The following is a 26,464-nucleotide window of genomic DNA, read 5'->3' as shown; positions in this document are numbered from 1 at the left end:
CATGGTGCTTAAATGGCATCTATCATACACCTGAAAAATTATTTTCACATACACAAAGCAGACAGTGGTTCATGTAACGCTTTACATTTTACAAAGCAGTTTTACAGTCACCCTCGTTTTACGGAGGAGGACACTGAGGCCCAAGAAGGCACCGTGACGTCAACTCCCAAGTTTCCTGACTGCGATGTCTCTTATTCGCCCAAAATCACTCTTGATCATCGATACCTGATAATTAACGCAAAATACTTTTTCATCGGGAAAAAACTGACGTGGACTGGTCTGGATAAGGCTGATACGTACAACCGTCCCACCCACACAGCACCCCAAAATGTAGCACCCTCTCACCTCCCGACCCTCCCACCACCGAAGAGTCCCGGCGGACAAAAGCTTACGTGAGCAGAGCGCCCCCTCACCCCACCCTTTTTGTCCTCCACCCTTCCCGAAAGGCCAAGCGGCGAGCAGGAGAACCAACGAGAGGGAAGCGAACATGACTGGGCTGTCTGTGTCACGTGACAACCACGGGCTGTAGGATTTGGCTTCCAGTGGACGGAAGCGCCGCGCGAAGGTGGGGGGGGGTAGGAGCTCGGAGGTGGAGGGGGCGGTGACTAGGAGCTCGGGGGAGGAGCTTGAGCGCCTGCCGCTGTCCGAGTTCTGCCGGCAATCGTGTCCGGCCTCTGGTTATCGTCGTACAGCCAGCGGTACGCCGCGCTCCTACGGAGACCAGTAGTTCTCTTGCCGGGCAGGAGCAGTCGCCAGCAAAAGCGGCAGCGGGGAATGGAAGCGGAGAACGCGGGCAGGTAAGGCCGGGGCGGAGCGCCGCCCCTCCCCCCGCGCCCCTCGCGGCGGGGCTGGCCGGCGGGCGCGCGCACGCACTCAGGGGTCTTTAAAAGCCGCGGCCCGAGTACAAAGGCCGGGGCTGCGCGTGCGCACCGCTGGCCCACTCCGGCCAGTCTTTCCCCCCGGCAGCTCGGAAGCGGCCCTCTAGCACCTGAGCGCTTCTTCCGGCCTTTCCGGCTTCCAGCCGGCTTTCAAACGCGGTAGTAAGCCGCTAGCCGTTTCCGGTTAACACTTCCTTCAGTTGCTATCGCTGTTTGCGTTTTCCTCCACCCTCCCTTATGCGGAGAGCTATAAAGAGGGAGTATCGCATGTATCGCTGCGGGAGTTTTTATTTTAGAGTTAGTAGGTTTATTGTGGCTTTTTCCCCCCATAGGTTTTTATAAGCCGCGTGAGGGGCCAAAGGGTAGATAATACTACCGGACTGTGGCTCTTGAATTCTGGGCTGTGACTAACACTCCCAAGAAGTCATCGGTGCTTCCTGGTGATCTTGGGAACGTTCTACGTTCAGTATGACCTTTGGGGAGAGTGAGATACGTAGGGAGAACATTTGGCCAGAGCACAGGTTTTGAACTCCCGGCAGAGAACTAAATGGAAAAATAATTGGGGTAACAGAGTCCTTAAAGAGAAAAAAGTGATGACTTACATTGGGAAAAAAACTCTTTTGGACCTAATGAGTTTTCCTGACTCTCCGTGGCTAATGGGTCCTGAACTTAGGCGAGACACTTCGCTTCTCCTTGTCTGTTCGTGTCTGTAAAATAGGGCATCTCTGGTATCCGGTTCTCACATGCTGGGAATCTGTGTTATGTAGAAGGGAATAGATCACCGAAATAATCTTTAGAGTTTAGGAAAGGTATATGTAGACAAAGGGTGGGCTTTATCCTGCCTTTGCTGGTCAAATCCAGACGTAAAATACTGCACTTCCTTCCCAGAAGAACTTTACATTTAAAGAATTCACCAGAACTTGTGGAACTCTCTCCTACTTCTTTGATCTTACTGCAGATCAAAATTGAAACCTGGGTGAGGTCTACCATCAAATGAGTTACACATTAGAAGACCTTGCTCAGTGTCTCCCAGCAAAGTCATGGGTCTCTGACACAAAGTTTACCCAAAAATTGACTTATAATCTGTTTTAACTTCATCCACAGGGTTATAGGCCATTTTAAATTTTGACTTACAAAGTTTTCAACCTCAGGAAATAAAGAGAATTTTGTGTTAGTAGTGTAAGGACTTTATTGTTGGGGATTCTGAAAAGACTGGGGGCTCCAGATAATCCTGAGAAATTGGGTTTTTGTCAGTCTTGGGTTTATGCTAATCAGGGAGTAGAATGGATTACTGGGTATAATGAATTTACTTCTTTCTTTGGGAAGACTAATTTCAAAACAAATTCAAAGAAAATTCCATTAATATGGACTCTTTAAAAAAAAAATGATAGGGACGCCTGGGTGGCGCAGTTGGTTAAACGACTGCCTCCGGCTCAGGGCGTGATCCTGGAGTCCCGGGATCGAGTCCCACATCAGGCTCCCAGCTCCATGGGGAGTCTGCTTCGCTCTCTGACCTTCTCCTCGCTCATTCTCTCTCTCACTGTCTCTCTCTCAAATAAATAAAATAAAATCTTAAAAAAAAAAAATGATAGTTGTAGTATCATAACAAATATTTAAAGGCTAACCAGAGAGGAAAAATGGAGGAAGAGGATACTATGTTTCTAATGAGCTCCAGCATGAAAAGAAGATTTACTAAAAATGTAAAGTAGGATGTCAAATCAAAAATGACTGGAAAAATGTGATACCGACCACTGAAAATACACACTGTGAAGAGTAACCTTCAAATGAAATCATTCTTTCTAGAAATGTTAGAGGAACCAAGAACTTTTTTTAGTTAGGTATTGACAACAAGAGTGAGAAAGGTTTTGGTTTTCTGCCTAGTCCACTGGATATTAGCAGATAACAGAAAACAAATACTTGATTCTAATTTTAGGTTGTTTTGTTTTGTTTTGTTTTGCTTTTTTAGATTTTATTTATTTATTTGACAGAGAGAGATCACAAGTAGGCAGAGAGGCAGGCAGAGAGAGAGAGGAGGAAGCAGGCTCCCCGCTGAGCAGAGAGCCCAATGCGGGACTCGATCCCAGGATCCTGAGATCATGACCTGAGCCGAAGGCAGCGGCTCAACCCACTGAGCCACCCAGGTCCCCCTGGGTTTTTTTTTTTTTTCTAATCTCAATGATAAAGGAAAATGATTATAGACTGGGAATGGCAGAATGAATGTCTTTAAGAGACAAGATCAATGAGAGCATTTAAGAGAACCGTCACTGCTCTAAGAGAACTCTTATTTCCTGACCAGATAAGTTATATTTCAAATGAAAGGCTAGATTACAGCTAATCTTTAAGACTTGTAGACAACAGGAGAGGGGCCTGAAGCCTGAAAATAAACACGTGGGTTCCTATTTCTTCAAAAGATAGAGTCCTCTAATTTATTGACTTTGATTCTAAATAAAATTTTTACTTCTCAGTGGTTATTGAGCATATTTAAAAGGAACCAGTGACCACTAGGCTACGGTATAATTTCAGGAAAAAAGTAGGACATACCGAGCTAGCTAGGTTCACTCCCTTTTGGATAATGATACTGAACTAGATAGCTTTAGGAGGGTGATGACAGGGGGTACCTAAAGTATGTAATCATCTCCCACTATCTTTATTATTAGAGCAAAATTACTATATACTATGCAGTTTTAAGGGTCTTAACGTGTATTAACTAATTTAATCCTCATAACCAGTGAATTAGGTACAACTCTTGCCATTTTACAGATGTGGAAACTGGGACAAAGAGGTTAAGGAACTTGGTAGTAAATGGCAGAGCTAAAATCTGAACCCAGGCAATGTGGCTCAAAGTCTGCCTCCCTAACAACTGTGCCCTATATCACTTCTCTGTGGGCAAGGTGAAGATGGACTGATGGCGGTCCAGTTAGGTGAACTCAAAACCAGTTTACTGTTGGAATTATCAAGGGGAGGCTGAAGAGAGGTCTATACTGATGTAACATGTAGTTCTACCCCAGCTAGCTCTTTTCAACAATTTAACAGCCTCAAGGTGCTGATATAATCTGTGAATGACCCAGCTCTGGGAGAGGCTTATGGAATTGATAGTCAATCCAGATCAATCCTAATGACTGCAGTGGTGAATCATTTTTTACCAAAAGAGCCACAATCCTGTGCTTAGGTGCTTAAAAATCAGCGATACAAGGGAGAGGTGAGAAAAGGGCAGTTTTCATTGATGATAAACTCCGTATGAATCAGCAGTGTAACGTGGGTGCCCTTAAAGCTAATGTGGAGTCCGCAGTAGGACTCCAGAATGAGGAAGTCGATAGCCCTGCTCAGTTTCAGGTTATGATGAGGCTGTATCTGGAGCATTTTTATTTTGATTGATTCCGAGCACCAGGAAATGAGAAAATGGTAAAGAAGTTTGGAATCATACTGTATGAAGAACAGTTGGATGAACTGAGGATCTGACTTGTTCTGAATCTTCATGTTTATAGTTTCTGATAGATTGTGTACAGCACGTACGCAGTAATGCATGGTGAATACGCACACTTCTGCTTTACAGTATTTTTTTTGGTGGTGGTGGTGGTGGGCGGCAAAGCAAGGGTTACTGAGAGATAGCAAAGTGATGGTACAAATCTCCCAGGGAGGGAGGGGACCTGGGAGGGTTGTCACCCGAATTTCTAAGTCTTGCAGTTTTTATGGCTTGTGGGCACACTGTTTTAATCAGATTAACCCTCCCTGCACCTGTCACCCAATCAGGTTTTTCATCTACTTGTCACGTGGGAAAGAAAGGGTGACTGGTTCCTTCCCGGTTGGTGTAAAATCCCTTTAAGGGTGGTTTCCTCCTGGTGGTGGCGGCGGGGCGGTTGACCCTGCCTGCCTGCCTTCCAACTATCCATCATTCCCCCCTCTGGAGAGGTAACCCTAACTGCTGTTGGGGAAGAAGGGTGACGACCAGTCGTAGCTACTTCCTGCTTGTCAGGGGCGTTGAACGGAGCAAGAGTCAGGGTTCTTCTCGTCCTGATCTATCAAGGGGCCCCTGTAGATACCTGGTTTAACCTCCATGTGAGGTTCCATCTGAACCCCCAGTTTGGAGTTTAGTGAACCCCACATACTATGGGGAGAGGGCAGGCAAAAGGAATGCAGTAAGGATTATGATTTTGATGTATGGGGAAAATAGCAGTTAAGAAGACTTACCTGTTTCCTGTCACTTCAAGACTACTTTGAGGTTCTCTCTGGGGTCACGGAGGGATTTCAGTTCCTTGTTGTTAGGCCCCATTGGGGACCAGTGTTTGACTTTGGAATGGTGAATCTAGGCTTCAAATTTAGAGGGGGGACATGATTTTTTTCCTATTTTTTTCCTTTTATTCCTGGTATCCACGAGCGACAGTGTCCTGTTAGGCCCCAAAAAACCTTTCTGACAAGGGAGAGTTGTGGGATCCGTAAGGTGTGTGGGAATGGGCCCTGGCGCTAAAGCCTGACCCACCTCAGCCCGAGTTGCCCAGATCTGGGGATTAATATCAGCCTCTATTAAGGGGAGGCAATTGCTAGTCTACCCAGGGGCTATCAATATGGGACCTAATATATCTACCTAAGGGAAGTGCAGGGCTCTCAGGCATTAAGAGTGAGAGGATATTAGATCTCCTGGTACGTCCCAGAGGGTGAGAAAAAATCTGGCATATGGGTCGCCCAGTGATGCCCTTAATGACGACACTGCAGTTGAACAATTGACCCAGGTTGGTGAGTAGAACAGAAAAGGTAGCTCCAGTATCAAGAAGGAAACCAACTGGTTTTTCCGTTTCCAGAATTACCTGAGGCTCTGGGTTCCCTCTGGTGAGCTGTTTTGGAGGAGCCACCACGTGGAGCCCCAGGCCCCATCAGTCCCAGTCAGGGCGCTGGCCACCTGAGCTTTTGCTCAGGACTGAAGTCCCGAGGGCCATCAGATTTCCAGTGCCCCCTGCACAAGTGCTTACAGGGCAGTGGTTTTTGCCACGGAGGCATTCTCACTTCCAGTGTCCCAGGCGACCACAGAGATGGCATTTCGTGCCGGAGCCTTGGGCAGCCAAGCTGGCAACGGCCTGCAAGGCTGCGACCAAAGCCTCAGACTTCTCTTTAGTTTCTGTTCCTCACTCTTCTCTTGGTCCCACTGTAAAAGACCCGCTACAACTTGTTAGAGCTCTTCTAGGGTCCCCTCAGGGCCAACAGCCAACTTTTACATTTTTTTCCCCGGAATATCTGGGCTTTAAGAATGATCTTGGCCTCAGGAGAACCGGGGGAGACAGCTGTGTATTTAATGAGAGCCTCTCTCAATCTGAGAAAACTATAGGATTTTCTCTGTGAGTTTGGGCTGATAGTTAATTTACCAATAGACCCAGATATCCTTTCCCAGAGACTGAAAGCTACGTTAACAATTGCCCATGAAAACTTTGAGACAGAGAAGATTAATCACCATCTTTTTTTTTTTTTTTTTTTACCAACAGACCCTTAAATATCCTTTAAAAGCACAAAACTATGTCTGGTAATCAATGCTTTAGCACTTTATCCTATTTGGAAAAGACCTAGATGTAATCCCATTTGTTATCCAAGCAAAAGTTTCTTAATAATTACCATAAACTTTGAGAACCACCATTTTAATGCGAGTTTATTTCACCTTCAGCAAACCTAGGTAGAATCATTCCAGGTTTTATGCCTCCTCGGCTTGGACACATGAGCAGACACCATGTTTTTCCCACTAAAGTGGCAATATGCAGTCCATGTCAGGCCGGAGAAGTTGGGGATTTCCCTGAAACAAAGGGAGTTTCGGCAGCTGCTTGGGAATAGTCCTTAAAGTCTCCGTCCTGAGGTAGACTGACCACAGTTGACTCCAATTATAGCCATTAACCCAGGAAATGAATGAGGGAGAAGCCCCCGTGTACTGCTCAGTCCCTCTAGGATGCAGGCTTGGAAGTAATAGCAGTGCCAGTTTCCAAGAGGATTGTTAAGGTTCTAATCACAGTCCTGAGAGGATCCCAGTTGGGGTCTTGAGGTAGATCCTGGGTTCCAGTTGGACACTGAAGCCATCCGTGGGCTCTCCCATCCCTTGATCCCTGTATCTTTCAGAACCTCACGTTTTCCTGCTTCAGAGAGGGTCTGATTTAACAGAAGCATTACATCCAACTTCAGAAAACTTTGAGGTCCCCCTTCACCTCAGGTCCGTAGCAGCACCTTCCCTTGGTCCCCCTTCAAGCACTACGGTTCTTGCAGAGGGTAAAGCCCTCAAGCACCAAAAGGGGTTCCAGGACAGGGCAGGACAGGTAAGGGGGCCTGATCTTACCTTATGAAGGATGGAGTCAGGGGTGACATTCCCCTGCAGACTCTGTTGGCCTATCTACTTTTGGTGTGGTTGTGGTATTCCTTTGTTCCAGTGCCACCCCCCCAGGTGCCCAACTGGAGTGGTCAAGGAGGTCTGGTAAAAAGTAACTAGGAGGCTGGGATTAATCTTACATTGCTGAGATCAAAACAAAAGAAAATGAGCTGCCTTTTTCCCATTTAAAACCAGGAAAACGTGGTCCTCAGGGGGCCATGTCTCATCCTCCCACTTGTATTGTGGCCGAGCCCCGAACAAAACAAAGGAGTTGTCTTTGTCCATTGCAAACCAGGAAGGTATCCAAGTAAATGATATTGAGTGATTTACAGGTCTGATACTCTTCCTTTAGCCTATAATGCCAGGAAGGGACTCTAAAGGAATAAGGGTCTGGTCAGGGAATTACCCATGTACAAGAAGAGAGAAAAATGCATCCCTTACTTCAGTTTCTTATAGTTGATCAGGAAGACCTGGGAAGAGAAGAAAAGGCGTCTCCCACCTCAGTTCCTTCTCATCTTTTCCTGGTGTGTGGCCCTAGGTGCTCCTGCAACTGACAGCCAGAGCCCCTGTCCTCTCTGCGAGGGTAGTCATGCTTACCCAGGCTTGTCCTACCTCCTGAGAGGGACCCTGGTTTCCCTACCCTTAAGACTCCCTTAGAAGTCAATGGATGGGGCGCCTGGGTGGCTCAGTGGGTTAAGCCTCTGCCTTCGGCTCGGGTCATGATCCCAGGGTCCTGGGATCGAGCCCCACATGGGGCTCTCTGCTCAGCAGGGAGCCTGCTTCCCCCTCTATCTCGGCCTGCTGCTCTGCCTACTTGTGATCTCTGTCTGTCAAATAAATAAATAAAATCTTTAAAAAAAAAAAAAAGAAGTCAATGGATACACTAGACTTCTTTAAGTAGAATTGTTTTGTGCGGCATAGCCATATGGAGGGACAAGATATGGGGCATTCAGGGAGAGGAAATCCACCTCGATAACCCTTGTGGAGTGGAAAAGTTGGGAGATCCCTTAGATCTTAGTTTTTTGCCCTGCTTGGCCATTCCTTCACAGAGGTGGTATAGCCAGTTTGAGGGGTGTCCTAGTAATGCCCAGGATAGAAGGGGTCAGAAACAGGAGACTGTCCCTCATTGTAACAGGGAATTGTGAGTGAGATCCCTTGGAGGTCACCTGAACCACTCACCAAAGAATGTGGGGGGGACCATCCTGGGCTTTCCCACTCGTTCTCTTGGGGGAGGGGTCAGCCAAGAAAACAGTAGTAGGGAAGTTTCGCTCTAGATGCTGGGATGGGCAAGTAAGGAACCATGTCCCTCTGATGGCCACCAAAGGGTAGCCTTGGTCAGGCCCTTCAGCTGCTGCTAGGTTTTTCCTGGGTCCCTCACATCCAGTGATCTGCACCAAAGGTGTTCTGAAACCACCAAACCACCATTCCCAGCCTCTGTTGGGGGATCAGTTGGGAAGGAGCCCAGAGAGCCTGTCACCCAAGACTTGAAAATGGCAACCATGCTAATGGCTCTTACATGGCTGACAGGTGCACATTGTTTCAACAAACAAAATTGGGAGAAAGAGAGAGAGGCTTGCTGCCCACGACTCACAGTTAGTTGTCCTTAACAATGGTGGACATCCCAGACGAGCCCCCATAAATGTCACAGAATTTTTTTCTCCATCTGTGCCCACAGTTCTAGGTCACGCCACTTTGAAGAATGAAGAGGTAGACCAGGCAGAGAGGTGGGCAGCAAAGCAAGGTTTATTGAGCGATGGCAAAGTGCTAGTACAGAGCCCTCCCCCAAAGAGGGAGGGGACCCGAGAGGGCTGCCTTCTGCTTTGCAGTGTTAAATGTAGACTTTAAATAGTTACGGTGGTGTTTGATCATGGTTTATATAACTAGTTCCCTTTAGTTGAGCATTTGGATTATTTAACATTGATTGTTATTTTGTAAATATTCGGTGTTGTGTATGATGATTTTTTTTTTTAAAGATTTTATTTATTTATCTGACAGAGACAGATCACAAGCAGGCAGAGAGGCAGGCAGAGAGAGAGGAGGAAGCAGGCTCCCTGCTGAGCAGAGAGCCCGACGCGGGACTCGATCCCAGGACCCTGAGATCATGACCTGAGCCGAAGGCAGCGGCTTAACCCACTGAGCCACCCAGGCGCCCTGTGTATGATGATTTAAATGAAAATAAAATACTGCTATAGATTGTCCTTTCAAAATTCGTATGTTGAAAACTAGCCCTCCTGAATGGGATTAGGGCCCTTATAAAAGAGGTCCCAGAGAGACCCCTCTTACCTCTTCCATTCTGTAAGGATGTAGTGAGAAGGGAACCCATATGAACAGGAAGCAGACTCTCAAAAGACCATAAATCTGCCGGTGCCTTGAGCTTGGACTTTCCAGCCTCCTGAAGTGTATGTAGTAAGTAAAAAATGCTTTTTCTTTTTGTTTTTTGTTTTTTTTTTTTTAGAGAGCGAGAAAGGGGAGGGACAGAGGGAGTGAGAGAGAGAATCCCAAACAGGCTCCATGCCCACTGCAGAGCCCAACACAGGGCTGGATCTCATGACCCTGAGATCATGACCTGAACTGAAACCAAGAGAAGGGCACTTAACTGAATGAGCCACCCGGGTGCCCCTAAAAATTGTTTTTCATAAGCCACCCATTTTATGGTACTTTATTATATCAGCCCTAGGGATTAAGACAGATGTATTTAGAAAAGAGCAACAGAAATCTTTAAAATAGTGGAAAATGGGGCACCTGGGTAGCTCAGTTGGTTAAGTGTCTGCCTTCAGCTCAGGTCTTGATCCCTGGGATCGAGCCCCATGTCGGGCTCCTTGCTCAGCAGGGAGTCTGCTTCTCCCTCTGCCTGCTGCTCCCCCTCTTTGTGCTTGTGTGCTGTGTGTGTGTCAGATAAATAAAGTCTTAAAAAAAAAAATTAGTGGAGGGGCGCACCTCTACCTTCATCTCAGGTCATGATCCCAGGGTCCTGAGATCGAGTCCCGCATTGGGCTCTCTGCTCCGCAGGAAGCCTGCTTCCTCCTCTCTCTCTCTCTCTCTCTCTCTCTATCTGCCTGCCTCTCTGCCTACTTGTGATATCTCTCTCTCTCTCAAATAAATAAATAAATAATCTTTTTTTAAAAAATAGTGGAAAATAACAAACGATTAAAGAAGTTGGAGTTTGTTTTAGAGAAAATTTGAGAGTTTTTTAAGTAGAGCAAAAACTGAATTAACTGGAGCGCCTGGGTGGCTCAGTGGGTTAAGCCGCTGCCTTCGGCTCAGGTCATGATCTCGGGGTCCTGGGATCGAGTCCCGCATCGGGCTCTCTGCTCAGCAGGGAGCCTGCTTCCTCCTCTCTCTCTCTCTCTGCCTGCCTCTCTGCCTACTTGTGATCTCTCTCTGTCAAATAAATAAGTAAAATCTTAAAAAAAAAAAAAACTGAATTAACTGGATTCCTCGGTCCTCTGTGTGGGTGTTTTGAGAAAGACTTTCAGGAAATATGCAGTTTGTCAGGAAAATGCACAGTGTAGCAACTTCAGATGGCTATAAAAAGGAGTGCTTTGAGCACTGATGGTCAAGAGAAGGGGGTGTGAATGGAGGCTGGGAGAGGAGGGGGCGTTAGGTGCAGGCAAAGGAGGGGTGACAGAAGGTGTGGGGACAGATGGTAGGGAAGAAAAGTGAGCAAAGGAAGTAAGATCATCCCTCATGCTTAGAAATTTGATATGAAGGAGGTACAGAAACTAAAAACTTTTTGGGGTCAGTTCAGAGTCCAGACAGATTTAGTCCTGTTTTCTGTACGTTGTCTCTATATATAGAAATCATTTTCATGGTCCTGAGAGGGTGAGTGACTTGACCAGGTGCTCTTCTGTTGCCGTCCCTCACACAGAGAAAATGATGCTTCCTAACTTTTGCACAATTCTGAGTTAATCAAGTGGCAATCATATATAAATACAATAAATATATTAAGTATTTTTAGATTACGGTTAGACAGATTTATGTTGCTTACAGATAAAACTATTACTGGATAATAGACAATTAAATTATCCTGAACTCTAGTTTTCTAGCTTTGAAGTTCTTGAAGGCTTTTGTACAGATGTATGGCTTGCTTCTGCCTAATAATAAGAATGCTGTGAGGGGCGCCTGGGTGGCTCAGTGGGTTAAGCCTCTACCTTCAACTCAGGTTATGATCTCAGGGTTCTGGGATGGAGCCCCACATTGGGCTCTCTGCTCAGCAGGGAGCCTGCTTCCTTGTCTCTCTCTCTCTGCTTGCCTCTCTGCCTACTTGTGATCTCTCTTTGTCAAATAAATAAAATCTTTAAGAAAAAAAAAATGCTGTGATGCACTCTTTCCTTTTGTTCTGTGAGGAAGCTGTTGAGACTCAAAGATACTCAACCACTCAAAGATAGTGTATTACCTTAGAACTTATACATCATATTTTTCATAGCTTTATTTTTTATTTATTTATTTATTTTCTGTTTCTTATTTAACTTACTGTGAAGTTACCAGGGATCATTTTTAGAAAGGTTAAGGGACATACTGATATTAATGATAAGTTTCTCAGTTTCTTTTTTTTTTTTTTTAAGATTTTATTTATTCATTTGAGAGAGAGAGACAGTGAGAGAGAGCATGAGCGAGGAGAAGGTCAGAGAGCGAAGCAGACTCCCCATGGAGCTGGGAGCCCGATGTGGGACTCGATCCCGGGACTCCAGGATCACGACCTGAGCCGAAGGCAGACGTCCAACCAACTGAGCCACCCAGGCGTCCCAAGTTTCTCAGTTTCTTTCAAAATTGATCTATATCTGTAAAATCAAACTTCAGATTTTTTTTTCTTTTTTTTTCACTTTTTTTTAAGCCAGTTGATTTCTAAAATTTTAATTTTCAGATTCTGAGCTTCAGAATTTAATGACCCCTAAATATACAAAGGGAACCAGGTTTTGGAAACTTATTTTTTAAAGTTCAGGATCCTTTTGTAATGTAGTGTTTTCCTAAATTAAGTATTTCAAGTTTGGACTTTGTGAGGTGCTCGAAATGGGACACATCTGTGAGACTCGAGAGTGGTAGCAAGAAACAGGGAGAGGGTAGAAGTTTGCCCTCCCTTCGGTGTGACAGACTAAGAACAGACATCGTGCATTCTTCTGGCCACTCACGTATTGTCACCATAAGTCTTTACTTTTATACATTCCAGCTGAACAGGGCTGCTCACATCTTAGGAAACTGCTTCTGGCCACAATCAGAATTTACAGTTCATCTCACTGGCATTTCCGAAGGGTCACTAAACAAGATCTCGTGATGTAACCTAGCAGTGTCCACGCCTTCATTACAGTATTTATGTCATCAACACTGAACAACTAATGTTTTTACAATTTATCAAAAAGAGCTATGACTATTATTAAAGAAAAGGGGGGGGCGTTTTACTTTGTACCAAGCACAATTTAAGCACTTCTCTTCCTTTTTCATATTTGAGCTTCAGGGACTTGTCTACATAGTTTTCTGATGTGCAGCCTTAGGTTACAGTACTGTCTTTTCTACTTTAAAGTCTACATTAAACGTTTTCTGTGCTTTTACAAATATCAGTAAATATAATTTTCCTGCATAGAGTTTTCTCATGTTAATGTACTAAGGTTTACTGCATTGCTGTGTCTGTTTTTTTTTACATAATTGAAAACAATGTATCTAAAAAAAATTTAAGATGTAGTGAAATATCTTTCTAATGCTTAACCCTTTCTTTAGCAGCTTCCCCTTAAAGATAGCTTGAAGCTAAAATTCCTCTCCAGTGGTTTGTCCACGGGGTTTGGCCCCTGCATGTCTCTGAGCACCCCGCACCCTAGCCCAGCTGCCTTAGTAGTCTCTTACCCTGTGCCTGCCTCTGCCATTTAAGCTTATTACAGCCATTTTATTAAGAAACAAATTATATACTATAAAGTTCACCCATTTAGATTGTACTAGTTTGCCTTTTCAGTCTCTGCTTTCTGAGCTTCCACTTTTCTTTCTCTGTGACTAATAAGTGAGTAGTTCACCACAGAAAACATGACTTTTCTCTCCAAATGGTAAATGATACCCATTTTAATTCCTAGTGTTTTCCTTCCCACTGTGTATTTAATGGCATCAGCTGTAGCTTGAGTTTCACAAAATGTGTGTTTACTTCTCTGGCTTTATGCTGAGGGGCAGCAGTTTGAGATAAGGGTTTAGAGTTGTTAAAAGTACTTTTTTGACAGTTGTTTTCTGTGAAGGCCTGTGTTCCTTATATTGAAATGAATATTTGTAAGAAAGTCTGAAAAATGTTCAGAAAAGAGACTTAAAGTGGTTTTTTTTCCATAAATTCACAGATAATACAGAATATCCATTTCTAGTCCTAATCTATTGGCAAAAACCCAGCAGCAATTTAAAAACAGGTCCAATGAATAAGTCATTAAGCAGGCAGATAAACCAATAGAGAACCTTAAGTTAGACTTGAGGGAAGGCAGGAATGAGGAGATGTTGGTCGAAGAGTGAGAAAATTACCAAGACCTTGGAATCTAATGTACATCGTGGTAATTATAGCTAATAATACTATACTGTATCCTTGAAAGTTGCTAAGAGAGCAGATCTTCAGTGTTCTCTGCAAAAAAGAAATGGTAATTGTTTGACGTGATGCAGATATTAGCTAAGACTGTGTTAGTAATCATTTGTAATACATGTATCAAATCAGCACATGCTATGCCTTTACTTCATACAAAGTTTTATGTCAATAGTGTATCAGTAAAGCTGGGTGAGGGTTAGACTGGAGGGGATCTTTGTGACAAAAGGAATAAATCTGAAGATAGAGACACAAATTATTTTTATGGACACTTTAATCCTGTATGAACTGCTCTGCCTTTTAAGTTACTCTGCTATAAAATTCCCATGATCTCATTTCAGAGAAAGCAGAGGCTGACTTGACAGGACTGGTAAGTTTTATTGATGACACACCTTGTCATTAAACAGTGGGAGAGTTCATTAATATTTGGCTAGCAGGCACAAAGTAGAAATTGGGTGAATGTGCGCATGTGGGAACATGCCCCTTTGCCCCTATTGTCAACTCCAAATATCACAATATGATTTACAAAGTTTGGATCCTGAGGGTTTTTTTACTACTGATTGGTTAAACTTCTAGTTGGGTAACTTGATTGTTGTATTTTATATTATTGTTCTTTCAGCTATTCCCTTCAGCAAGCTCAAGCTTTTTATACGTTCCCGTTTCAACACATGATGGCTGAAGCTCCTGATGGGGCCGTGGTGAGCGAACAGCACATGCCAGCAGAAGTTCCAGATCCCGCTCCTGCTCAGGAGCCTGCACAAGGTAGTTTTCATCAGGGCAGCATAGACAATTAGCTGTTGGATGAGCTAATTAATGTAAAAAAGGATTTAATGATGAATTTTAGTTTTATTTTAGTGTTAAATTTTTAACCACTTTTTAAGTATGTGCCAGGCGTTGTGATAGGTTTGAGGGAAGAAAAGAACTTGGATCCTGCCCTCAAATACCTCATAATCTGTTAGGAGAAAATAATAAGTAAACATGTGTTATACTTCAGGACACAAGGGTGCAGAGGGGCACAAGATGCTGTGAGAGCTCACAGGGTTGACTCCTAACTCTGACTGAGGCTCAGAGGTAGCTTCCCCGAGCTCTGAAAGCTGGGGTGAGGAGGTTTTCTCCCCAGGAAGAATGGGCGGGGGAAATTCCAGACTTCGGGAACGGTGTCTGCAAAAGCACAAATGTGAAGAAGCGTGACTGTTGGAAAGTAGTGATTCTGTGTCGTTGGCATCTGGTATTTAGCCAAAAAATAGTAAGTGATGAGGCTTATAACCTGAAGAATGTATATTCTGTCCTAAGGCAGTACGGAGCTTTGAGAGAATGTAAGCAGAGGATGACTTACGTAGACTGACATTCTAAAAGCCCAGAAATATTGTGAGAGGATAGAGTGGATATTAGGGAGTTTGGCAAAATTTGGAGGCAAAAAGTGCATTCAAGACCAAATAATCTGGGGATGAAATGAGGAGGACCTGAGGGGATGGAGAGAAGGTAATGGTTTTCTCCAGGGTAGCAGTATTGTATGAGAAATGGGCTCAGAGTTTCAGTTTATGATTCCAGAAACACACCTGACTCCATTGCCTTGAAGATACCTCTGGCCTTGACTCTCCTCTTGGCGCAGGGAGTGGCTAAATCAGAGTGAGGTAGAGGGACGAAGGACCCGTGGCTGCATCAGGGAACCGCCAAACAGTAGTAGAGTGGGGGAGGGGGCCCAAGCAATTAAGAGAGATGTTAAAGAATTAAGGGTAAGAAAACCAAGCCTTTCTGTGGGTAACTTTAGGTCAGTGGTTCTTGACCAAGCATCCCCCCACCCCCACCCTGCAGGGGACACGAGGCATTGTGCAGAGACAGCTTGGACTGTCGTGACTGGCAGCTGCTCCTGGCAGCTAACGTGTAGAGGCCAAGGTGCTGCTAAACATTCTGTAAATACAGGGCAGCCCCCCAGAACCCCAAACCACCCAACCTCAGATGTTAGTAGTGCTGAGATTGAGACTCTGCTTTATGTCCTAAGATAGATCCTGCTTTTGCCTTTTGAAAAACATTTCACCCCAGCGTTTTTATCCTCAGCACCTCTAAATCCACCTCTTTGGCTGCGTGTGGAACAGAATATACACTCGTAATCTCTAAAGCAAGTCCACAAGCTATTTGAGGCTTTGTATTGCTGGAAATTATGGGGAAGTTGAGTTAAAATGCATCTCTTCCTCCCGCTTTTTCCACTTATTTTTTTGTTTATTAAACTATTTATGTATTTACATTTAGAATTCCTGTAAAATAGTGTAATTGCTTTGTATCCCTGATGACAGGTAAGAGAATGTGTAAAATCAATCTATAGTTATTATGGATGTTTTATCCCAAGAACAGCTCACAGAAGAAAGAGGGTGGGGCGTGAGCTGCTTGAACCCAGTCCCAGGGGGAGGGAAGGGGAGGATAGTGCAGAAGAGCCTGAGGTTGGGAGATGGAAAAGTAGTTGATAGGGTGACTTTTCTGGGAAAGCTGCCTAATGTTCATAAGTTACATTTTTCTGCATCTACATCTACATTCTGGATATTACTGTGTTTCAGAGACTCCAAAAGGAAGGAAAAGAAAACCCAGAGCAACAGAACCAAAAAAACCAGTAGAACCCAAAAAGCCTGCTGAGGCCAAAAAATCTGGCAAGTCCACAAAATCAAAAGAAAAGCAAGAAAAAATTACAGACACATTTAAAGTGAAAAGAAAAGTAGACCGTTTTAATGGTGTTTCAGAAGCTGAACTTCTAACCAAGACCCTCCCAGACATTTTGACCTTCAACCTGGACATTGTGATTGTAAGGATTTTTATCCTCATATGGTTTTATAAATAGCGTTGGTGGATTAACTTTGCCCAACTTCTATTCTTGCCAATAGCATTTTGTTGGGTGTGTTTAAGAGGATGGGCTCCAGAGTGGGGCTGTCCAGTTTCCGATCCTGCCATATCAGTATGACCTTGGACAAACCTTAACCTTCCTAGTCACCAGTTTCCTTACTGGTGAAGCAGGGGTGAGGATAGGAGCTCCCTCCCAGGGCTGCCGTTAGATCAAATAATCTATGTGGCTCGCTTCGATTGCATGATACCTGTGAGTTCTCTATAACTGAGAATACTGATTTTGAGCTTTGGTTTTTTTTTTTTTCAGTAACTATCAGAAACAGCGTGCACACAGCTGTTGCTGATGTGGATGCCGTAAGCTGCTTGCGGGGAATGGAGAAGCAGTCTGTGGCTGGAGGGGCCTCAGCTGATGGGCTGCTCCAACACCTCTTTCCAGCCCAGTTGGGCAGCTGTGGGGGTGTGGGGATATGAAGGAGTCAAACTGGTCTTCATTTTTTAAATTTATTGTATTATCTTTCCTCTGTGTCAAAGTAGAGTTGACACAGCGTTGCATGGTTTCAGGAGTACAGCATGTGATTTGACCGGTTTGTACATTACAGCGTGCACACAGCAAGTACGGCTGCCGTCGGTCACCAGACACTATTACGGTCCCGTCAGCTGCCCTCCCTCTGCTGTACCTCCCGCTCCCCTTCACCCATCTTGCCCATCCCCCTGCCTCTGGCCACTACCAGTTTGCTCTCTGCATTTATAGCTCTGTTTCTACTATTTTTCCCCCAGCTGGTTTTTATTTTGTTTGGTCATTTTTTTAGAGAGAGAGAGAGAGAGACAGCATTTTTTTAGAGAGAGAGAGAGGCAAGAGCAAGGGGCCTTTGGTGGGGGAAGCGGCAGAGGGAGAGGGAAAGAGAGAATTCCAAGCAGGCTGCACACCCAGGGCGGAGCCTGACACAGGGTCCGGCTCAAAGACCCCAAGATCATGACCTCAGCCAAAGTCCTGGATGCTTAACCAGCTGAACCTCCTAGGCACCCCATAGGACTGGTTTTTAAACACAACAGCAGCACTTGTAAAAGGGAATGTTTTTCTTAAAAGAGGAATACTTTGGGGGTGCCTGGGTGGCTCAGTAGGTGTGGAGCTTACTTTAAAAAAAAAAAAAAAAAAGAAAAGAAAAGAAACAGTACTTTGTTCAGATCAAGACTAGGTACTTGATAAACAATATTGCTTATAATACTGGATTAAATTTTTATTTTAATAAATTTAGTTTTGTCCACCACTCCTCTACAGAAGCCCTGAGGCTTAAATTCTATTCTGTAAGACTTACTGTATAAACATTTCTTGTAGATTGGCATAAACCCAGGACTAATGGCAGCTTACAAAGGGCATCATTACCCTGGACCTGGAAACCATTTTTGTAAGTAATTAGTTCTTTTAAATTATTTTACTTTTAAACTAGGTATCTCTGTTAATAGTTTGGGGGGGGGAGGGTTAAACTAAATTTGTGTGGTTTTTTGTTTTTTTGTTTTAAAGATTTTATTTATTTATTTGACAGGCAGAGATCAGAAGTAGGCAGAGAGGCAGGCAGAGAAAGAGGGGGAAGCAGACTCCCTGCTGAGCAGAGAGCCCGATGTGGGGCTCGATCCCAGGGTCCTGAGATCATGACCCGAGCCAAAGGCAGAGGCTTTAACCCACTGAGCCACCAGACAGAGTGGCAGGCAGAGGCAGAGGCAGAGGGAGAAGCAGGCTTCCTGCTGAGCAAGGAGCCCGATGTGGGACTCAATCCCAGGACGCTGGGATCGTGACCTGAGCCGAAGGCAGCCACTTAACCAACTGAGTTACCCAGGCGTCCCCAAATTGTGTTTTTTAAGAGAGATTGTTCATAAAAAGACATACATGTTTTCTGTGCATATGTACACAAAAATAAGTGTTTTGAAACTTTTTCGTGTTTTTTTGTTCACACTTTGGTGTAAGAGAGTGGAGGGGCAAGGAAAGCAGTACTCCCTCTTTTGTTTTGCTAATAGTTTTATAGGCGTTTTACTGCATTTTTAAATGAATTTTCTTTTTTACTTGATATCTGCAGTGATAATAACAATAGTACCTCATTGTGCCCATGCAGACAGATAACTGACCTTTCCAGATTTCTGCTTACCCTATTTCCAGGAGAGATGAAATGCGTTGATCACTGCAATCAAGTTGTATTAGTTAAGAAACTTTGTGATTGGAGACATTCTCTAAAGATACTTTATATCTAGCAGCGTATAATATTAAAGAGCCTCATACTTGTAGAGTGAGCTTTATTTTTTTTTTAAAGATTTTATTTATTTATTTGACAGAGAGAGATCACAAGTAGGCAGAGAAGCAGGCAGAGAGAGAGGAAGGGAAGCAGGCTCCCTGCTGAGCAGAGAGCCCGATGCGGGACTCGATCCCAAGACCCTGAGATCATGACCTGAGCCGAAGGCAGCGGCTTAACCCACTGAGCCACCCAGGTGCCCTAGAGTGAGCTTTAAAACCAAGTATAACTACTATTATCTTCTATGTAAGTCCGCTTACCTAACACCGCCCAATAGAAAAAGGCATGCAGTAGTTCCTCAGGAAATACTAGTCCGTTATCTTAGAGTAACATTAGAAACATTTAAGACAAAAAAGTACAGTAACGTGTTTTTGGAGCTAAGGACCTACTATCTCCATTATTTTAAAAACATTTCTAGAAAAGTTTGAACTTCCATTTCTTCCACTGTCAGGGTGTTTGAATGTTCTGGGTCTCTTAGTGTATATTTATTTGTTTAAGTTATTCCGGGGCACAGGAGGCAGTTACTAGAAAGGAAAACAAACCATTTCAAAGTTTCCTACACTGACTAGCTCTGTATTTCTGACAGCCGTTTACCTTAACTTCCCTGTGAAAAGGAGATAAAAATAGTAATTAAGATCTCATAAGACAGTTATGATCATTAAATAAGATAATCCATGCAGAGGGCTTTGCACATAGTAATTGCTTGATACGGTATTTGACCCATAATTTTTTTAAATATCCTAAACCTTTTATTTAATTTTATTATTATTAATTTTTTTTTTTTTTGTAATTTCAGGAAAAATGTAGACTACCACATGAATTCATGGGGCAAAAACCTCTTATCTCTATGGAAATAAACTCAAGTCTTATTTTCGCAGGGAAGTGTCTATTTATGTCCGGCCTGAGTGAGGTCCAGCTGAACCATATGGATGATCACACTTTACCGGGGAAATACGGTATTGGATTTACCAATATGGTGGAAAGGACAACACCAGGCAGCAAAGATCTCTCCAGGTAATTGCATTTATTTTTATAGGTTGGAACCTGACCTGACCGTGCATTTGCCTCATGTACTCTAGGAATACTGTACATACCTAGTTGAAGCTGAGCTTAATATGTAACATAAATCAATCTTTTATTCACAGCTCTCTGAATTTAGCATATTATAAATATTGCCATACTTGTATCTTGACTACTTTTTAATTCAATTTTAGTAAAGAATTTCGTGAAGGAGGACGTATTCTAGTGCAGAAATTACAGAAATATCAGCCACGAATAGCAGTGTTTAATGGAAAATGTAAGATTTACTTTTAAATTTTATCTTTTTTCTTTGCTAACATTATGGGCAATGTAAATATGTTTGTATTTCATTTTAGGTATTTATGAAATTTTTAGTAAAGAAGTTTTTGGAGTTAAGGTTAAAAACTTAGAATTTGGACTTCAACCCCATAAGATCCCAGACACAGAAACTGTAAGTCCTTAAAATTACATTTGTAAATCAGCTAAAAAGAATTTTTTTCCAGCTAACTTCCCTTTTTTATTTGTCCTATCCATTGTAATTGATGCCATGGGAAAAGGAAAAAAAAAATCACTGGATTTCGTTAAGTAATAGTTTTATATCAACTCAAACTAATAGCTGCAAATTAACTCAGGTACCGTTATTTAAAAAAAAAAAAAAGTTTGTCATATAAAATGTCTTACTGGTATTATTTGGTTAAAATGTTAGAAGGGGCTAGCTAATGTACATTCAAAGTCTATTTAGTGGCTTTTTTTTTTTTTAAAGATATTTATTTATTTATTTATTTGACACAGAGAGAGAGATCACAAGTAGGCAGAGAGGCAGGCAGAGAGAGAGGGGGAAGCAGGCTCCCTGCTGAGCAGAGAGCCCGATGCAGAGCCCGATGCAGAACTCGATCCCAGGACCCCAGGACCACAACCTGAGCCAAAGGCAGAGGCTCACAGCCTGAGCCACCCAGGCTGCCCTAGTGGCGTATTCTTAACCAAATTCAAGTAGGTTAGCCCTTATTCGGTATGAAACAAATATGTAAATAAAGACATCCTCCCAATTAACGAAACTGCTCAGCACCCCTTGCTTGTATATCTTAGCCCAGTTTCATTTTAGAGCCATATAAATGGTACACAGTCTAGTTGCCAACAGACATCCCGCCAGTCTGACTAGCACAGGGTGCTGTTGACTATGGGCTTGTCCCTGAAGGCGTCATGAAGTAACAGTGGTTTTCAAACTCTGTCATTTTTCTTTTTTTTTTTTTTTTTTTTGTCATTTTTCTATATAGAGCTTCTGCAGACATTTGGTTCAAAGATTGCTTCTTAAATGTGGTTTTAAGTTTTGTTTATAACTTTGAAAAAAACAACATTCGTGCACGGGCCCATGTGTTCTAGACAGTATTTTAAATGATGGAGAAGCCAGTGTGCCGACAGGTTTTTGCAGAGACCTCAGAGTGAAGTTTCTGCCACTTCCATATGTTTGAACGTCTCCTTTAAATTTCTTCTGTTTTTAACTTGTTATAAATATGTGATTGATAAAGTAGGTGGTAGCCCTGGTCTTTATTTAAACCAAGGCTTATACTTGTCTACTTTGATAAAATTGTAAAGGAGCCCATTGCTTTCAATAAATTACTGCATTATTGCCCCTTAAGAGCCAGGTAAGACTCAGGTACATCTCTTGGATATATGTGACCGTAATAGCGCAATACTATATATATATATATATATATATATATATATATATATATATATAGTGAACTTGAATCTTATCACGACAGGTAGCTTTAGGTCTTACGATGAGCTGGGAGTACTTGTATCTTCTATAATTTTTTCTTTGGTATGAAATACAGTTATTAATGATGTTAGTGATTCAGCTTTGAAACAAAAAACTACTTTTTCAGATTTCTGGATCTTTTTTTTTTTTAAGATTTTATTTACTTGAAAGCACAAGTACAAGCAAGGTAGGGCAGGTAGAGGCCAGAAGCAGACTTTCCGCTGAGCAGGGAGCCCAACTTGGGGCTTGATCTCAGGACTCCAGGATCATGATCTGAGCTAAAGGCGCATAACTGAGTCCCCCTGGTGCCCCTCTGGATCATTTTATTTTATATTTCATTTATTTCAGACAGGGGAGAGAGAATGAGAGAGCACACAAGCATGAGGAGGGAGAGGGGCACAGGAAGACGCAAACTCCCTCCTGAGCAGGAAGCCCGATGTGGGACTCAATCCCAGAACCCTGAGATTATGACCTGAGCCCAAGACAGACACTTAACCAACTGAGCCACCCAGGTGCCCACCCCCTGGATCATTTTAATTGAAGAATATCTTGGGATGGGAAAATGTGCTATTACAAAACCTGGTAGCATTTGCACCTACATATCTTTATGAGTCAGGAGTTTCTAAATGCTTTCTGAACAAAACAAAAGAAATAATTTGTTTTTTTATAATGTTACAGAGGCCAGTATAAAAATTGCGAGAAATTGCAACTGGAAATTCCATAGCCCAGCAGTCTCTCTCTTTGAAATATATGTGATGTATATTATTATATATTTTGTAATCTGTGAAGGACAGTTGCCATCCCAAGTGATAAATGCGAATGCCTTTCTCTTATGTCATTCTACTTCTGTTAATTTATCCAGCAGATAAGCTCACACATACTCAAAATTAAATATATACAAGGTTTTTCACTATAGCTTGTAATAACAAAAGACTGGAAACGGCACGCCTGGGTGGCTCACTTGGTTAAGCAACTGCCTTCGGCTCAGGTCATGATCCTGGAGTCCCGGGATCGAGTCCTGTATCGGGCTTCCAGCTCCTTGGGGAGTCTGCTTCTCCCTCTGACCTTCTCCCCTCTCATGCTCTCTCTCTCAAATAAATAAATAAAATCTTAAAAAAAAAAAAAAGACTGGAAACAACCTAAGTGCCCACAGATGGGGATTGGTTAAATAAATATGCAAGTACTACATAGCTATGAAAAAGAACATCTTTTTACTCTAATACAGGTATCTGGTACAGAATTATCTCTGAATACACTGTTGAGTCAAAAAGAAAGGGAATAGAGAGCATGTTACCATTCATGTGTGTTTTAAGAAGGATGGGGGAGAATACATATATTAGACACATTTGATTGTGTATTCATAGGTTACACTTCTGAAACCAGCAACTTTGATTGCCCTGAGAAGAGAACTGGGTGAATAGAGACAGCATTGGGAGGGAAAAATTCCATTATATACTTTTGTGCTCTTTTGTACCTTTAGAACTGTGAACCATATGTTTACTGTTAAAAAGACAAGACTGTTAATTGATAAATGAATGTGGGGCAGATGCCTCATTTTTTTTTTATTGACTTAAAGATAAGTAAATTTTACAAATTTGAACTCAATCACAACTACGTTTATTGAGTTTGCATATATTAATATGTGGTAAGCATCGTTATTAACCCAGAAAAAGATAAATTTTTCCATCTCTGTGTGAGTAGATTCAGTAGACTTGTAAGATTTATGTAACTATATAATTTTTATAATTCTAGCTCTGCTATGTTATGCCGTCATCCAGTGCGAGATGTGCTCAATTTCCTCGAGCCCAGGACAAAGTTCATTACTACATTAAGCTCAAAGACTTGAGAGATCAATTGAAAGGCATTGAACGAAACACAGACGTTCAAGAGGTGCAATATACATTCGATCTGCAGCTGGCCCAAGGTGTGTTCCCTTCTGCACCCCACTTATTTGTCTCGTGGATCTGTACATTACAGGAAGCATGTTGTGGATTTAAAAGCAGAAGAAAAGAAAAGTTACATTTGCAGTCAGTGCTCTGACAGTAGACATTGGTCACTATTAAAAATCTCCGTTTACTAAAGTCTGTTGTGGGGCCCCCTGCAGATGCTGAGGATACAGGAAACATCGTCGCCACCTGAAATTAAAATCTAGTAGGCTTTTACAGTTCCTATGAGTTAATTTAGTATATGTTATAAAGAATTCAAAAGATGAGAGTGAAGGATACATCTTAGTATACATGACCTAGAAAGAGATTTGTTCATGATGACTTCTGAATAAAGCTAGTTTCAGAACCATTGTACAAAATCAGTTTTAAAGCCCTTTTCCTCTCCTCGCAGAGGATGCAAAGAAGATGGCTGTTAAGGAAGAAAAATACGACCCAGGTTATGAAGCAGCGTATGGCGGTGCTTATACAGAAAATCCGTGTGCTGGCGACCCCTGCAGCTTCTCCTCCGGGGGGCTAGGTATGTTCCCGTCCGTGTGTATGTTCCTTTCCAGTGCTTGGTTTGGTCAGGACTGGGGAAAGGGGGGGGGTGTTTCTTTAAGAGAATGAATTATTGAAGCTTGGGAATGGGACTGTGAAAGTCTTTTCAGTGGCCAGTAGCGGAAGTGTGCTGGTGAGCTGACGTTCCGCCCCGCGCGCGTGCAGCGCACTGTCTCTGAGTCACCGCGTCGTCCTAATCGCGTTCCCTCCGCGAATAACCGCGAGGCTTCCTCAGTCCTGTGTCTGCCGAGAGAACAGAGATTGTTCGTTGTAGTCAAGAAGCCTGTGTAACTACTTTAATAGCAGTTCCCCTTCGCTGGACTGCTCAGACCTCCTGATTGAATCCTGTAACGTTTTCAGGTAAAACAAACGGACACTAACATTCTTTTCTCCCCTGGCAGCGGACAGTGCAGAATCAACTTTCGGTGACATTCCAAATGGGCAGTGGATGACCCAGTCGTTTACAGACCAGATTCCTTCCTTTAATAATCACTGTGGGACGCCAGAACAGGAAGAAGGAAGCCGCGCTTGAGAGTGGTCCTTCTCAGCTCTGCCTCGGTGCCGCCGTTCTGTCGTCAAGAAGTGGCCAGAGCTTGGCTCACTGAGGCATTTTATCAGTACTTTGCTCTCTGTTGGGAGGATTGTACAGTTGCGTGATAGAATCAACTGTATGAACCTACTAAGTAAGTTGGGAAGGAAAAGGTAGGGTTTTTTTGTGTATGAGTTTTTGTATTTGAATTAACCATCATTCCAGCTTTTTATAAACTATACTTCGTTTATGAAGAAACTGATTCTCCTTGGGGAGTCACTTTTAATCTGTAATTTTAAAATGAAACAGTCTGAATATTTATACTTGATTATTAACTGTGCATAAACTGAGATACCCATTATTCCTTTTATGCCTAAGAAGGGCCTGCTAGTAATAATTACCCCTGGTAAAGAGGCAGATGTGTTCTTTTTGGTAGATGAAGTCAGCCCACAGTGGAGTCTCATTTGGTAGTTTTTAGCGGTGTTTGATGGGCTCCCCGAAGCATAGTCACGTTCACACCTCTTGGCCTCACCAGTGGGGAGCGTCTGTGAGAGATGCCCAGCAGCGGAAATGGCAAGTGCGGCCTTCCGGCAGCAAGGCTGGCCTGGCCTTCTCTGACAGGGCCTTGCAGCCTGGCTGTGGCCTCCTCCCGCTGGGTGTTAATCCTCTACTGTAGGTAGAAACTGTTGAGCTGGGATGCTAAATTCCAGAGAATGCAGTAGACCTTTTTTAAGTTTGTTCCTTCCTCTGTGTTTTACTTGAGTGACCTACATTTGATAGGGAAGGAACTGAATTTCTCTTACAATATCGGTCGCCATGTTACTTTTATCCTCCTTGGCTTTAAGGGTATAAGGTGGAAAGTGGTGAGAAATGAGCTCTTGGGCTGAGCAGCAGCCTGCTGGAGATGTTTGATTATCTTATTTAAATTGGTGCTTTATGTACGTGAGATGTATTAAGATAACAGAATTTTTCATGCTGGGTATATCTAATCAATAATTTAAGAAAATCTCCACATCATTGTCTGTTGCTGTGAACTAAGTGGGCCTCTTGGCAGGGTTAGTTTGAAGTAACGTACCTTTGTGATTTTCTAATGCCTTTTCCATGGTGCTATGAAGAGTCCAGACTAGTAGGCCTGGTGGATAGTAAAGCTGGGTATTCAGAAATGCCATTTGCAGTTACTCCTGGTCACTTCTGAATGTCCTGATGTCACACATACCCAGGGAGCATGCTGTTTTTCAATACGAAAATATTTATGAGGTGTTCTTTTTTTTTTTTTTCTAAGAGATTATATGGCCTGTTCTCTGTATAATAAGAGAAACAAAGTCTTGTGAATCTTAACATCCCTTTTAGCTGTGGCTGTGATGGATTTTCTATTTCCCTTAGTCTAGGTCAAGCTGTGTCAAAGTTACTCAGCCCATGTTCTCTCACTCATGTACTGCACTGCCGTTTACATGGATGTTTTATGCGGGCGCTTGAAGTGCCTTGCATCAGGGATTAGGAACAATTGAATTATTTTTTCATGGGACTATGTAAAGCATGAAGTAGGAATTGCTTTGGTATATAATGATTGTAGCCTTACAATAGTTTTGTTTTGTTTTAATTTGAGTGGAGAAAGTACTCTTTAAATTATGATGAACGCTCATTAGAGAAGGGGACTGAGGATTTTCCAAGCATACGATAATGGTGTTTTCCATTACCTACGGAAGATGACTAGTAAATGTTGATATATCCTATACATGACTATATGAGACTTTTTCATTAAAAAATATTGAAAAAGTTTTTAAATTCATTTGGAAGTCTGATGGTTTT

At 42.9% G+C, this 26,464-nt stretch overlaps 1 protein-coding gene across 1 annotated transcript; it reads left to right on the top strand.

The window, feature by feature from the left end:
- The first annotated feature begins 586 nt into the window (after window positions 1-586).
- Window positions 587-26,444, top strand: TDG (thymine DNA glycosylase). Its single transcript, XM_044227116.1, has 10 exons — window positions 587-797; window positions 14,370-14,512; window positions 16,303-16,544; window positions 17,919-17,988; window positions 19,743-19,878; window positions 20,079-20,161; window positions 20,241-20,335; window positions 23,396-23,567; window positions 23,981-24,106; window positions 24,528-26,444. Exons 1-10 carry the CDS (start codon window positions 775-777, stop codon window positions 24,656-24,658), a joined length of 1,221 nt encoding a protein of 406 aa, XP_044083051.1. The 5' UTR covers window positions 587-774; the 3' UTR covers window positions 24,659-26,444.
- Window positions 26,445-26,464: the final 20 nt, after the last annotated feature.

Source organism: Neovison vison, chromosome 12, assembly GCF_020171115.1.
Source record: "Neovison vison isolate M4711 chromosome 12, ASM_NN_V1, whole genome shotgun sequence".
NCBI classification, from domain to species: Eukaryota; Metazoa; Chordata; class Mammalia; order Carnivora; family Mustelidae; genus Neogale; species Neogale vison.
Note: the sequence above shows the minus strand (reverse complement) of the source record. Positions and strands in the feature narration are given on the sequence as shown.